Genomic DNA, 16,568 nt, shown 5'->3' on the forward strand with positions numbered 1-16,568 from the left:
CAGCTACCAAGGGGTAACATCCCCAGGAGTAGCCCATGTGGCTGCTTTTGACCTTAGGAGCTTTCAGTGTCGTCAGCTGTCTAGACAGGCTGGCTGTTTAGACAGCCAACCATGAAAATATACTACAAAGAAGGCTGAGCTATTCTTAGACTCATGTTTACTTCTGGAGGCGAAATGCTCTCGCAAAGGCTCCAACTGGCTGAAGAGGGGATACTGCAGTGACTTTCTGCTGTGAGCAAACCACACACAAGAGACAGCTAAGTAATTCAGCTTTGGCAGATATTAAAATGCTTGCCAAGGCAGCACAACCATTTGCACAAGCAAAGCATACTTTTCATGTTTGAGTAACACTGTTTACTGTGACCAGAGTAAGATGATAGCTGTACAATAAGACTATATATGACTGTTGCATCTTCCCCTTGCAACTGCACCCTCCTGTACACAAAGATAATATAATAACAAAAAAATTAATAAGGTGTATTGTGTAGGAAGTACGAACCTGTCTATTCTTTCAGTCTAAGTGCATACTTTTCCATCTGGAGTAATAAACAGGGGGGTTTGTTATCATCCAGGGAACAGAAGGTACAATTAAATGTTCTAAGCCATACCAATAGGTAGACACTACCTAAAAAAAACACTCTACCAACAACTATGCCTTTTGCAGGGTCAGATAACTGACAGTCCCCAAACAAGGGCATGATTTTTAAACTACAGAAAACTGGAACTTGCACAATGCGTCATCAAAACTGAAACATCTGTATAATAATGCATGCAAAGTTTCCTTATGAAATCACAATCAACAAAAAAATAGTAGCCTTTATTCCAGTTTTCTCCAAAACCTGCACCACTGTAACAAATAACTAAACTATAGGCACTCCAAAATTATATAATCTGAAGAAGAAAACAAAGAATAGCCTACACTTTGTCCATATAGTTAATAGAGAATTTCACTCTTACATCCTTGCAAGTAGTTTGACAATCCTTTAAAAAAAAAACCCACATAATAATGACATTTTACCATCCTTTCTTCCTACAAAAAAAAAAGTAATTCTGAACAAATTCTCAAATAACTGCTAAAAATAAAGCAGACAACCAAACTAGGATCTTTCTTTTCTCCCCAAAAGGAGATGAAATAAAATGCAATGGAATCTCCAAGCCCTCTGAAAAGCATAAAGGGATTAGGATGGAACAAGCACTGTTTAGTCTTTAAATATTCAGAAGATGACATATGTCCTCTGAAATGTTCTACAAACCTATGGAAGATATATATTACTGTACCATCTTTCCAAAAAGGAAAAAAAAATATATATATATATACTATTATTAGATTTTTAACAATCTTTATTCGTGCCATATATACATATTTCACTGGGGAAAGACAGCAATCTACAGCTAAATTTACAAGACTAAGCTTACTGTAAAGGTACACATACATACACTGGAATCATCGGCTCTGCATGCCAATTTCCTATCAATAATGGTTCACTGAAATCTTTTTTCCAACATTACCAGTTGTCAGGTACTATCATGTTTCAACCTGGGTGATTTATTCCTAGTTGCATGGAACTAATTATTTTGTCTTCCAGCCCTGAAGCATGGGAGCAGAGGCAAGAGAAGTTTCCTGTGGCATTCTGTTCCAAGGGCAAGGAAGCATTCTACTTTTTGCAAATACCAACCTCACCCCAAGCACATGCAAATTAGAAACAGCCCAAGGATTTAAATGAGACATGTCTAGTTTAATGCCCATCAAAGCCACTAGATTCCCATATTCCTCTAGTTAGAGGTTACAAGTAGAACCTTCATATCATGCCACATCCTTCTGCAGAACCATCGTCAGCACTAGGCTGTATGGACATTGAATACTTGGAAAATAATTTCTATTGTACCAATGACTTCTGAATTAGAATAAATGAAGTGGGTTTATGAACTTGTCATTCAATCTTTTTCCTCCTCCCACCGTGTTATTGGAAAAGAACCTTTATCCTCCTTCAAAATATATATTTTTAATCAAACATCATTTGGGTTGTAACAGAATTAATTGCATTAATGTTTCATTTCCAACTTTCAATTTTCTTCTTGCTACTCTTTTGAGTTTACAAGTTTGACTTGTAAAAGGAATAAAGTGGTGAAAGAAAAAACAATCCATACATATTATTTGAAAAATATATGTAAAATGTATTTCTAAAATTCATATATAGATATATATAATAGCCAATAAAAACTTGATAGCCTACAGCCACACTTAATTTTGCTAAAATCCCACAGTATTTGAGAAGCTGAGAAAGGTGGGTTTGCATCAAAATCAGGAGGAGAACATAACAGTTACAACAGACATTGTTGCATCTGACATAATGAATGGTTGCTTCAGAAGAAGGGGTAAGATGTTTACTCTAGAAACTGAGATGGATCTAGAATTAAAGAAATTTTGTTCCTAAAATGCGTTAATGAGAGGTCACCTTTAGTCCCGAGTGACTGTGCAAGAGAGGTATACTACTGGATTTGTAAATATTACCATCTTTCTGGATGTTATTTTTGGAGACCATAGTGAAACCTACAAGCAGATATTAGTGGTCACTTTTATAAGATTAAGCTTCATTTTTACAAATGTCACACTGAAAACCTCAGCCTTATAACTGTCTTTCTACTGCAGATCCTGCAAAGGTATCACTACAGTTCTCCTGCATGAACTGCAAAAAATCTATGTTTAGTTTAGCACAAACAAATTCCTGGGGGATGTTCAGCTCACCACTACATGGACAGAAGAAAATTTGATCCTTTGTATGTGTTAGGCTCCATTTGAACCTCCAATATAAGGTTAAAATGGTATCTCATTGGGTATCTCACTTTTAAAGCCCCCAGTGAAATAAAGCCACTAACATGACTGAATATCTTTCCTATTACCATACTGAATAATTAGACTGAAAGTGATGTTTTTGATATTCATTTTAAAGGTTAATTTTGCAAGACTAGCAACAATGGGCAGAAGCTGAATGAATGCTGAAGCTTCAGGCATAACACGTCTTGTTGCAAGGTTGATTTGAGAAAAGAATGTTATGTGGGAAGAATTGCTGCTACAACAAAAACTGACTTAACTTGTATAGACAGTTACTTATTTTGTATCTTTGGTTAAGGAGCAACAAACGATTGACACTGATCCAAAAGACTCTTCCCATTGCTTTTTCATACAAAGGTGTCCAGCAAGTAGATTTGTATCAGCCAGAAAAATAGTTCATCAATGTTTACATAAATAATCTCTAAGGACATTTATTCCTATCCCTTTGATTCCTTTTCCTGCTTTCTTTTGCATACCTAATCATTCTCTGGTAGCATCAGTTTGCTGACAGATCACTGCAAAATAGAACAAACAAGAAGTCACCATAAAATGAACTGTAATTATAGTATCTTCCAAAAAGTAAAGAATATTTTCTGTACTGTTAAATTCCCTATAAAAAACAGTATGTAAACCACGTTTCAAATCATATTCCTAGAATACTACTATCATGTTTGCAATCCTTCTGTCCTGCTAGTAGCTCGAGTTTCCTTCAAACCTTCTAACAATCCTATTACCAAAGTTAGCTGTTTCTGAAAAACTGATACTGAGAGACATTTTCCTCACAAGCTTCTAAGGAGGTGCCAGTTGGGGCCAGGGAATAAATTAGGACCCCAAGACTGAAGACTAATTTTTGAGTTGGTAAGCAACCTGAAATTCGCATTTTCAGGAGAGCTAATGCGTATGTTCTTAAGCGTTATCTCAGTTCCAAAGCATTTGCCTAGAAAAAATTATGCATTAGCAATGACTCACATCATTAGACAACTGTAAAGCAGCTAAATTTAATAAATTGCTTCATTCTGAGGAGGTTCTATAATATCAATAGCCTAACCTAGTCAAAAGCAGATTCTTTGAATTGTAAAATCCTATCGTGGACACTGGCCAATAAAAGAGGGTTTTGAGGCGAGAGGCGCAGGGAAAGCACTTTTTTCAACCTGCTGATCCAGATTATGTCTCAAAGCATACAGGTTTTAATGTGAATGGGTAATACTTTCTGAAAATGCAATTAAATAACTAAATTATAAAAGGTGGTCAATAAGAGATTCATTTTGGCAATATGAGAGTCAGTTGGTTAAGTACATATGGTTAATTATGTAATCCATAAAAAAAATCTCTATTTTTTTTTATCTTAAAGCTTCACTGAGTATCCCCTTGGTTTTGCTGGCATTCATCAGGCAAGAGAATGTATCCATTATCCACCACCAAGACTGCAGCCTGAATTGTTTGTTAAGATAGTTTGTTGGTTCTAACTTAAGAGCAATACTTTAATTCACCTAAGTAATTCAAAGTAGAATACTGCTATCATAAATAGCAAACCAAATTCATTTAGACTCTGCTTCTCTTCTTCAATGAAACACAAAGTTTAAATATTACTCATTTATTTAATATATGTTGAAATGTCACTTATACTGAGAACCGTAACTGAAATCATCTGCTAATTTATTTCACTATAACATCCATTTTGTTGAAATCCCGGCCTAACCATGCAGAATAACATCAAGCTAATTCTACTTTTCGGCAGTGTCCTGACATAATGAAGCAATCTGTGTGACTATGTTTTCTAAAGTTTTACTCCCAAGACCTACTAAATACAAATGGATTAAAAAGCCCAACTGTTTTGCAGACATTTGCTCACTCTTGTTCCAAGTCCCAGAAAAGACTTTGTCAATAAATATGCACAGATTTGACTTAGGAAAGTTCATTATAGAAAAAATACTGAAACTATAATTTACAATATTTTCATGTTGATGGTTCCCAAATGTTCAAAATAAGGAAAACCAAAACTAAATCATTGTGGAACACTGATAAAGCAAGGAAAAAAAAAAGAAAAATGGAACCAGTAAATGTTAACTTAGATCTGATATTCTGTTTTGTAAGAAGCAGAATAAAACTAAAAAGTTGTGACACTGCTTTTAGGATAGCTCGAGCTTCACAAGGTTATATGAAATTTAGAAAGTGTCAAGTGAAAAACTTACTATATTTTAAAATAAACTTCTTTACTTGGATAAACCAAGTACAGTGTTTCACTGCTTATTGTGAAACAAACATTCTTCATTCTAAGGCAACTTAATCTAAGATAGTCAGAAATATTGATGCTGTTTTCCTGACTTGCTTTAGATTTTGATTTGGTTCTACACAGAATAAGGACACAATAACTACTGACACATCCCTGCTTAGATACATAGGGTACAGTGCTATGTATCATACCCTCATTACAGAAAGAAAGGGTAACAAGAAAAGACATGAAGAAAGAAAACGCTTAAGTCATCACAGCACTGAGATACCCAAGAATGGGAACCAGAGAGCAGAAAAGACCAAATGTTGAGGCAGACCCACATGGGATTTAATGTTGACTATAAAGTAAATCCTCACAGCAAACTAAACTCCATTTACATTACCATTTACAATCACTCAAGCAGAAGGCTGTACAACTTGAACAAAGATTTTAAATAAGATTTGGATTCAGACACTGAATTACTTTCTCCAATTCATTGATTTATTAAAATGATCAAAGAAATACTGTAAGCTAAAACTGCCTCTAAACCACTTACAAGAGCTCTGGAAAGGAGAGATGCTTCTAATCCCAGTGTAAAACATGCCCAGTGAACTGTGATTGTCCCATTTCATTCTTCTACGAAGGATACAGAATGATGAATAAGAAGGGATTAGGAAGTCATACTGTAAATACTGAACGCAAGAGAGAATGAATGTGTATGTTCTTCAGTATTTAGCTATCACTGCTCTCACAGAATTACTTCAGAACACACAGTGGTAGGTGAAAAAATATTCTAACTTTCAAATAAAATCCCTTAAAAATATTTAAGAAGCCAATACATTAAACTACTGCCATTTTTTGGTGATATTCTTTCCCATTTTATAGCACAGATGGCTTTAGGCAAATCAACATTCTAATCTCTACTGAAAATAAAGGCTGGAAGGGTCAGAGAGTGGTCCTCTTTATCCAGAAGTTCTGTATTTAAAACTGTCCTCCAGCCACCTTTGCCGGAAGGTATGTAAGCTCTTCATCATGCAGAGGAGCATCCTAATTATCAAATGAATGCTATTCTGGGACAAGGTGATCTCAGTTTCTCCTGGTGACAGTACTCCATACTGACCAGTTTTCTTATCCTCTGGATAAGTGAAATCACAGGCTTGAGAGCTATTCATATACTTGTGCCTTATGACAGTCATAATGACTGTATAAATGCTGTGCAGAGACTCAGCCTGTAAGACTCTCTAGCCTAGTGGATTCAAAATTCACTCCTGAATCCAGGAAATTATTGATTTAAACTGAAATATTACTCCTTCCTTGTTCTAGTGAAGATCCCTGAATTGGCTAACAAAATCACTAATGTCTGTTCCAGACACAGCTCAGACAATCCCCTCAGGGGCAGAAAACGCCTGGAAGCCTGGTGACCAAAGCATTGGATATTGTGAATTCTTACAACCCAGAGAGCAATGAAAAGCCATGTGAGGGAGACTGATGTAAGCAACCTCAAAAATGGCATACGCCCTTGCTTTTCCTGCCTCTTCAATCATAGGGAACTTTGTATTTGTCTAGTATAACAGTGAATACACCAACAACGCTTATTAGCTTTATCTTGCCAGAAAAACTACACATTTAATTTATAATGAAGCCAAGAGGCCCCACAGTTGGCTGTTTTCCCAGATCCCTTCAAGAAACCAGAATATGTCAGTCCCACTACCTATGAGTAATGTTCTATCTTGCCAGTCAAGAGGTTATCTCAAGGCACAAGAAGGACATAATACCAAAATGATGGTTCCTGTTTGAGGAATACTAAAAAAAAACCCCAGAAGACTACTTCCATATATGACAGATTTGCTGCATTACGGTTTCAGTTTTCTGGAATGCTGGAGCACAAGTAATACCAGAAACTCCAATGGAGTTTCATTGTAACTTCACTAGTGCCATCAATCATATGTGACACTATTGCAGCAATATGTATCAGTGTAAAACCGTACGCTAAGACAGCTACAATAGCTGAACTACAGAACTAACATTGTTAACATCACAGTCCTGTTTTCCTTCTTCATTTGAACCTATTTATCTAAAAGGAGGAGTGGATATTCATTACTTCAGGAAACAAAAAAAAACAAAACACCAAACTTCAGTTACTAAAGGCAAAAGATTCTTTTCTAAGATAAATATAAACTGAGACAATGTTCATTACACTATTGGATCTCAAACTAAGAAATTGGCTTGCTATCTTTTGCACATGTTAGAACAACACTGGATTTTTTAAAAGAATATTACCATACATCTGGGGATATAGGTACATATGCTACATATGATCCAGATGTTTTTATTTTTATTGTGGCATCACAAAATGCTGCAAGTAAAAGAAGGGATTATATAAAAACAAAGCAGTATATTCTCCATTTACAAAATATAATCTATAATACAGGAAGACACAGGGGTTGGTTTGCGTTTTTAATCCAGTAGGTTTCTCCAACATAGCTGCTGTATTGGTAGCCATAATTATGCTCTAAAAATACTGTGATAGCATAAAACCTGTTTTGTGTAAAATTAATTTTTCAAATTTAACTTGTGCCTCCTCCACTAGTTTACATGTCCCACATAATTTACTAAACAATCTTCAAGTGCATGTTAGGTACGTATGAGTAAATTCACTCACAGATTTCACTGCTCTGAAGTTTAATAAAAGTGATTCTTCTGCAGCCCTATTCAATCCTATTTCACAAAGTAATACAAGTCATCATATACTGTTTACTATAACCTAAACAGAACTATAGGCTATGTACTACTCACTGGTGAGGGCCATAACTGCACCCGACTTAGAGCTGTGAAATGTGTTTTGCTTTAGAAACAAAAGCCCTTACAGTGAGAATACTGGAGTGCACTTCAAGCTCCAAGGCATCTGCCATGACTGATCCAGATTAGGCAAAAGTGTGTTTCTTGGGTCAGTCCCTGATGAACACAGTATCGCCTCTTCCAGCTCTTGTAAACTATGAATATCTGCCACTGAAAATACCATCTGAAGCTAAGCTTGTGGACTTTTTAGGACCCATACTCCATACCAGAAAAATATGTGTTATTATATGGCTCAGAAAGAATTGAAAAAGGAGAGATCTCACAAGTTAACACCTCTCCTGAGAGGGAAGGGATCCTGCTGTGACACAGCCTGGTGTTGCTATAATAACTCTAGGATCTCTCTGTTAATCATTCACCTTTAAAACTAAACTATCAGAGTTGAAAAGTGGCACGAAGAAATGGAAGTATTCTCCTGCCCTAATAATGTTTTGTTAGCCATACACTCACAGAAGAAAAAAAAAGATACACCATGACATCTGAGCTGCACTGCTGTTACTCTAAAAAATCTCAATGGATTCTGAGAGAAGTGGAAAGTCAAAATGGAAGGGTAAGAATCCTATTTCCAAAGTGATCAGGAATCACTGTAAAATGAAAATAGAATTCTGTGTTGTATCCTCATTTCCCAAGTGGAAATTAAACAACTGATCTCCTTCCTGAATGGCAAGAAAGGGAAAAAACCTCACAGGCTAATTATATTGAATTTGAACTCACAAATGGCAAGCCTCTACAGTCATCTTTGGCACTTTCCTTCCTACCCCAAGGTTTCATCTAGTGGTATTTTGATAGAGATGAAGGATTAAAAGCTATTACTCTAACTGAAGATAATACTCCTACCTAAAAATCCCATCCCACATAGTAAAGTAGGTCTGAGAGGATATTCCTGAGAAGAGAAGGGACTCTAGCACCTTGGAGACACAAGACAGAACTGTTTCTGGCAATTTCTAAAAGCCTCAGATTTCAAGTCTGTTGTTATGTTCAGTGGTAGTCGACAAGCCTGCAACAGAAAGGTCAAAAGAAAAAGCAGCAGCAGAAGAGGTCTGCTGTCCCTTCAGGGACACGGAGGGACAAGTCCCCCATGACCCTCAAGGACACATCTTTGAGGTCATGTCTGTCAGTTTCAATAAAGAAGCTGGCATAAGCCTGTGGGGATGTTAGGTCTTTTTTGTGGCATGCCTTGAGACTTAGAGTCAAAGGAGCAGAAGTATGTCTGTTTCTGAGAGTGATATTTACAGAAATACTCTTGTATTTGCACTGCTTGTTAAGCCACAGAGTTCCTGAAGAGAAGTTGCTATTTTGTCAGTCCTAGCTGAACAAAAGTCCAGCATATCCTCCTTCTATCTCCATGCAAAAGCTGGGCTGATAAGCTGACTAATATGATCCTGGAGAACTGTATGTTACTCCTCCCTAGATGTTTACGATTTGAGCATATGAAAAGCAGAGAATAAGCTTGCCCACAGATATATCACAAAGGCCAAAATTTATCCAGTCTTAAATAAGAGGATATATGTTCACCCACTTCGTAAATGTCCACCTGGACCAGCTTTGTTGGGACAGTCTTACTTTGTTCTTTCCTGTATAGCCTGCACAACCAGAGACTCAGATACGTGCTGCAGGTTTCAACAGGCCATCACCCATGGTATAGGATTTTTAAGCACTAAATGTCATTGTAGAGAGTCTCAAAGAGATATCTAAAAGTCCATCCTGCATTATATTAATTCTTAGAAAACTACATATTCATTCACCTGGTAGGCAAGTTCAAGGTCACACCAAGGAAGACAAAACTACCATAAACTGAATTAAATGTTTGAAAATGCAGTTCCTTCTCTGTGCTCTGTCATCTCTTCAGGGTTCAAGCCAAGCAGAAGAGCTGCTCTGGGAAGTAAATCTACTTCACAGAGGAGGGAATGGAAAGAAAATAATCTCTAAAGTATAAGCAGTACAAAACTTACAAATATTAACCCAACACAGCAGTTGCAGTAACTATGATTACGACTGATTTTAAACAACTGAGTTATAAAATCCATTTGCAGACCCCTTCTCCTGCCACACAGTATTTCTTACGATTAACCATAAGACACTTGATTTCTAAGCTTTTTCAAAGCAGAGGGCATTTATTTCCTCTGAAGAAAGTCAATGCTGCTTATCGAAAAGAGGAGGAAAATTGTGTTTGTTGTCTTCCCAAATATTAGCTGAACAAATAAGCACAGCCACACACAAAAAACATAAATAAATAAATAAAAATAAAAAATAATCTTTGTTCTTCCTCTATCACAGGTCAGTTATCACGTAGTGCATGGGGAGCTGCCAAAAACCACTGCTATGTTCAGACACTACAACTTGCATTTTATTTGCCTGCAGCTGCACTGCACAATGAAAGGAGTGTTACCCTCCCCTCCCCAAGACAAAACATGACCTCCCTCCAAAGCAAGGGGTGATTGATTCACTGCTTGCTTTTTTTTTCTTTCAGAGTAAATGTTACTTATCTTTTGTCCAAATGTTATTTCTCTAAAATGCTTCGATTGCAAAGAATTGATTTTATTTCTTTTTAATTCCTTTTCATCCTGATCTACCAGCACAGATAGACAGATGTGACAAACAGAATAACGAAGCACAATTTAATGTTTTTCAAATTTGCCCAGCATGGCCCCTACTTTCTTTACTGACATTCTCCCCTTGCCTGCAGGTCTAACAACTTAAAATGAGACTTTAATGCAAGATTTATTTTCAATGAAATGAGAAGAAAATTCTGAAGCTTTGTAGAACTCACTTTTTGCATCAAATTTTCAGCCATAAAGCTGAAACACAGTTCTCTAGTCTCCAAATTTCTAGTATTTGCCCTATTTCTATTTTCTCAAATAAAGGTGCTGCTAATCAGCATCACTACAGGAGCTTTGAACTGGGAAGATTCCAAAATTTAAAATGTGATGCATGTGATTTCTTCAGCAATCTGGAAAATGTATTTTGGTGCCTACTGGGTATCGGTAGTGGTGCCAATTGTCATGTTAATTTTTCAGATCTTTGTTGTTCACGATCTTCTTTGTCTTTTATTTGCCCTCTAGTTGACCAGTAAACTTCCATTACTTTCTTCGGCTGGATTTTAGGATGACCAGAGCCTACAGGTTGTAGTTCACCACCTTTAATCCACACAAAAATATTAACAGTTCATAAAACAAACTACGCAGTGGCCTGTGTCAATGAATCTAAATACAGACCCAAGAGTAAAGGGTGGATTTTAAATAATTCTTGTTTCAGCATCAGAAGTTGCAGAAATTTAGTATAGCTCAGTTTTCGGCACAACACAAAAAAGTTTTTCAATTAGAATATACAGATTAAAACCTGATCTGTCTGAACACACCAGGTTATAATCAAAGGGAGGAATAAAAAGACTGTTGTGCATGAAGGCAAAAGTTTAAGGGCAGCATATTTGTTTTAAATGACAATACAATTCTGAACTGTCCTGGAAGGTCTGAAAGACAGCACTTGGACAAAGCAGAAAACAGGCTGTACACTTCAGTCAGAAAGTGCACTCTGGAGATGCAAAAAAAGAAGTAGTAAATCACAGTTTACAAGCTTTAGGAGAAAAACATTTACGTGAGAGGAGCTACAGGCTTCTAAAGTTCAAGGTAGAGGGCAGAAATAGCTACCTGTGCAATCAAAAAAGAACAGGCATCTGTTTCAAATAGAACTTTTCTCTAACACCTGAAACACGTGCTAGCTCAGAACATCAAGTTCTCATGACTTCCACAGATAAAATGAGACCTGAACTTCCTTTGGTGTTTTCCCAATCTCTGCTTTTTTTGTGGAAAAATGCTAAAGAGAAAAAGAAAATGCAAAGCTCAATCTATAGAAAATCCCAAACCGAGGTTTACATTCTAGGTCTGGAAAACCTAATAAAAAATTCAGTTAAAGACATCAATCACAAAACTTTAATCAACTGAATTTGTGCTCATTTACTCTAGGCTATAAAAAAAAAAAATCCACATTGAACCACAAACCTCAAATAAAAGTATTGTCAGCTGGATGCTCCATAAAAATATTCCACACTTACTAGTTACAGAAACTGAAAAAAAAATATTAATCTTTGGATTTAAACTCCTCACAATTTAACTGTTCATGCTAAAAGAACTGGTTCCAACAATTTCAAGGCTGAAACAAATTAAAATCTCTGCATGTGACTCTAGTTAGCAGTAGGCTATACATATTTTTATAGAGATATGTTGTATATTGTTGTTTATGAAGCTCAGAGACAGGTTTACAAAACAATTCAAACTGCAGTTTATTATGGTAGTGTTATCCTCTGTTGTGCTATCTAGGAGCACAAGTCTTCAAAACCTTTACATCTAAAAGCCTGGGCCCTTATTTTCTAATTTGAAGTGACCAGGTGCTTTTACTTGAAAGCAGAAGCAAACAAACCTCAAAAAATAGGCTTGCCACATGAAGAGACAAGATCAAACTGTCTTAATATGGATTGCAGGAGTCTCAAGAAAACAAGTATGAAAAATTAGTAAAAAGAAAACCTTTAGCACTGCCTGTAAATGAACCAATGAAAGACCATTCTAAAAGGTTAAGTAGAGCAAATAAGAAAATGTGAAAAAACAGTGTAAGAGTAAATGGAAGTAAACCAACCTCACTGACATTTAACATTGACACAAATGTCAGACTCCCCACTTCTTGGTTAAACACGGCTGGGATCTCAATCAATGTTTGGAGTGTGCATGACCAATTTTGAAACCATAAGGAAAGCATAGCACAAATATTAAAAATCTGTAAGTGTTTCTAAAAAGATGAATAGTCAAAAAATGAGACTATGAAGCCTTGGAATTAGGGCTGTTATGAAAATATTAATGACTTATTTATGGTTAAACTGTACACTTGAACTTCCATTCCTGCATGATGTCTGCTGTAACAGAACATAACCTAAACCCTCATGATTCATGGCTATATGCTAGAAGAAAAGGCATTGGCTAGGTGTCAGAAATTAACCAATATTCTCAACTATTAAAATCACAAGAATTCCATAGAATTACTTAAGGGTCTAAGGAAAAAAAAATAAAACAAAACAACAAACAAAAACAAACAAGCCATAACACATTCACAGCTTAATACACTGAATACAAACTCCAAGAGCAGCTTCTCTAAAGATACAGAGGAAAAAATACTCTTAAAATGAAAAACGATTGTGATACGCGCATTTCTCTCTTCTTACCATGTACAGCAGCAATTTGAGGTATATTGTGTGCAATTTGCCAATGATCAACCATAATGACATTCATTGCTCTAGGACTCAATGCCCTTTGGGAAACCTCTCTAATTTCTCTATTAGAGTCTACTTTTTCTTACTCAGACCTCCCTCATTTTACTGATAAGGTCTACATTTTCTTACCCAGAAAGATACACAGGATAGTCTGAACCCTGGTTATCCTATTCTAGCACTTCCCAAGAAATATTAAGTATGATAAAACAGCATTTCTAATGAAAGTTATACGAAGGTCTTCCTGAACTTTCTCAGGAAGTTACAGAGGAATCACCCTAATTGCTTCTACTGGCGCAACTCCTCATTCACTCACTCACCCACTGAAATCAGTGCCCCAGGCTTCAATTCAGTGTAGCTTTGTTAAGATGGTGGGTATGAAAAGATTGATTTTTTCTGATTATGTGCCCTCCTACAAATACTTCAGTCATTGCTAATAGTTAAATGGAAGCAGAAGGAGCACATACAGCCACTGAAAGGCACCTTCAAACCTGTGGTTTGAATTCTATTTTTTCCTTCAAAACCTCAAACTGAAACTCAGCATTCACCATCTTCCCATTTCACGAATGGACTCAATCACTAAAATCCAAAATATAAATTCTAATTCAGATTTTCTGACACTTAAACATCGAAATGCATCAGGTGTGTATCTGACTTAGACCTCTACAATCTCACCTTCTTCTGAAGAACATTAACTTTGCGTTCCTTCACCTCTAACATGTCCTTGAGGTCATGGATCTCTCCTGCTTGAGTCCCCTTCTCTTCTGCCATCTCCTGAATCTGCTTTGTCTTCTTGTTGAGCATAGTCTCCTTCTCTTCCAGTCGTAATCGCAATGCATCCACCTAGATTCAGACATGCAGAAACATGGTTTGTTTAGCACTGAAGGAGAGAAATTTTAGAAAAGTTACAAAATCTACATCCACAAGGGAGTGAGTGCTGTCAAATTACAATACCATCCAGAAAACTAACCTCCCTTTAAGACTTCAACATACGTAAGCTTATGGATGAAACAATTATGACAAGTGGCAAGAGACTAAACGGTAAAAATAAGCAAGTGTTTTATTCCCAAAATACATGAGGCTAATGCTCCATGATTCTACGATTCCTTCTTGAAAAAAATCTCAAAATACTTCTGGCATAACTCAGTCCTGTAAGACACGTCTGGATTTTTTTTCCTCAAAGTAGAATCAAATACAATGCGTTGTCGAGGAGTTCTCCCTTATGTAGGAAAACTGACCCCTTTTTTCACAATGTTCAGATATTGAAACATTGGCTCTTAGTACTAAACAGTCACTTTATAGGTTTTAATCATGAGTATTAGCTGAGCCTGGAGGCAATGAAAGCAAAGGTCTTTGCAGCCACTGCGGATCAAAACACAGAAAGAGTGGATATTCTCAGGATAGCTAATATTATTTTGGCTTAAATAGCAACATAATAGTTAAAATATAATATGCATTTTCAGCAGGATTCAATTCAATTCAGACAAAACCGAACAAGTAACACCATACAGGATATTGCAGGTGCAATTTGGACACATAAAAATATTTAGAACTCACACGGCCTCAATAAATTTAGAAACACAACCTGGGAATTCTATGGCATTCTCAAACTTCAGAACTGTGTGTTGAGAAGACTTTGTTTTTCCTGCTGCTTTCCCTTACACAAATGAAACACAGAGCTCGCGAGACAAAAGAAATGGGAGAAGGAATCAGAGCTATGTGAATATAAATTTGATGAGAAGAATTAGCCCACCACAGAGCACAGACTAATCTCAAAGACCTTCGTGGAATATGAAATCCAACACCACCAACCTGCTCTAGATAACAAAAGAAACCCACTGACCCCTATCCACTCAGCATTCAGAGAGAGCTCAAATCTGCAAGCTTGGCTGCTAATCTTATTTGATGGTATCAGATTTGGTTCCTGTTAGCTGAATCCATTACAGGACATCAGTCACACAAAGTAAACAGGGTGATCAATGAATTTCTTGGTCCTTCTACACAGCACTGGCTGATAGGCCAGCAGAGACATGAGGTGAAAAGATGACTTGGACAACTCAGGCTAGGGAAAGAATTTGGGTAGTCAGTATGCTTCCCGTTTTAATGTGTTATTCTAATTCCACTTTATTTTGATTTGCTAATGGAAAAGTTGCCTCTAAGGCTCTACATTTACAGTATGCTACACCTTCAAAATCCTTTGCTTTTTTGTCTGACTCCTCTTACACAGAGCAATAAGCACTTGCCAGTGGGGAAAAGAACTGCCCTGCTCTCCCCATCAGCACTGCAATCTCACTGCCACCTTTACATTTGGAGCCTTCTCACTTACACATACGTTATTAAAATCACATTCCTGACCTTTCACCCAGCAAGTGGGGCACGGAGTATATTTTGCAGCGATATTAGAGTACCAGGTACTACCCAAATATGATTTATAGGATTGCTAGTGTTTGTAATGAAAAGCTTAGCAGGTGCATCACGGCTTGTCTTCTTCTGAAAAACATAGTTTTATAGATTGATTAGGTATGTTCTTCTCTTGATATCTCTAATATTAATGCTAAGAGCCACTTTTATTAATTCTTGAAGGGAAACTGAAAATCTCCCTCACAAGAAAATCCACACGCTCTCAGCAGTTGGGTTGCAAAATATCTGAGACAGTCCAGATGCCTGAAGCACAGTATTAAGTGAAAAGAGAACATCTGCAAACAGAAATTTATCCACAGAATGCTTTTCATTTTCTGATTGATTATTCTCTTTGAACTCTATATTAACTTATGGTTTGGGGTAAATTGCATTCCTGGTTTTATTTGTGTGAGGTCCCTGCCTAGGAAACCACAGAAAACACTTTCAAGAGTACTTTCAAAGGCTGGCAGGACACACAATCATCACCTAACACTATTCCTGGCAGAACACTGCACTTGTTTATTCATGTCAGCTCAGTTTATGTATGGCATCCTCCCACAGTGACAAGAATTGAGGTCTGTGGGAGTCAGGTGATGCCAACTTCAACAAAGTCAGCCTGAGATTCTCTGCACATTGAAATGACTAGGCAAACAGCTACTGAGGTGCTGACGCCCCTTCTCCTGACTTCTGCGTCTTGGATGGTGTTGTCTTAACCCTGGATTAACCTAACTGCTTTCACAGTAATAGACTGCCATGCCTTTAATTATGCATGGCAAGTTAAACCTTACAGTACAGCTCAGTCCTTCATGTAATAGGCTTGCAAACTTGATCTGCACATACCATCCAATTTCCAGTGAAGCTTCAGCAAAATAAGTTCATTTCAATTAAACAGCCAACAGGTACCTCTCTTCAGCTAGGCACCATACCTAAGACTTAAACTTCTTCACTGTAAGAATGATGTATGGAAAACTGTTTGGAACCATTGATCAGTTGTCACAGAACATTCCAGTAGC

The 16,568-nt window shown here is 36.8% G+C and overlaps 1 protein-coding gene across 3 annotated transcripts in view; it reads right to left on the reverse strand.

Moving 5' to 3' along the window:
- Positions 1-16,568, reverse strand: part of ERC1 (ELKS/RAB6-interacting/CAST family member 1) — a 290,910-nt gene that overhangs the window by 181,503 nt on the left and 92,839 nt on the right. For all 3 annotated transcript variants that reach the window (XM_057428028.1, XM_057428027.1, XM_057428029.1), the window contains one exon: positions 13,831-13,998. In XM_057428028.1, the coding sequence (XP_057284011.1) occupies positions 13,831-13,998 (168 nt within the window). The remainder of the gene's footprint in view (positions 1-13,830; positions 13,999-16,568) is intronic.

Source organism: Pezoporus wallicus, unplaced genomic scaffold (assembly GCF_028554395.1).
Source record: "Pezoporus wallicus isolate ANWC-B61680 ecotype Strahan unplaced genomic scaffold, APGP_CSIRO_Pwel_v1 contig_2908, whole genome shotgun sequence".
NCBI classification, from domain to species: domain Eukaryota; kingdom Metazoa; phylum Chordata; class Aves; order Psittaciformes; family Psittacidae; genus Pezoporus; species Pezoporus wallicus.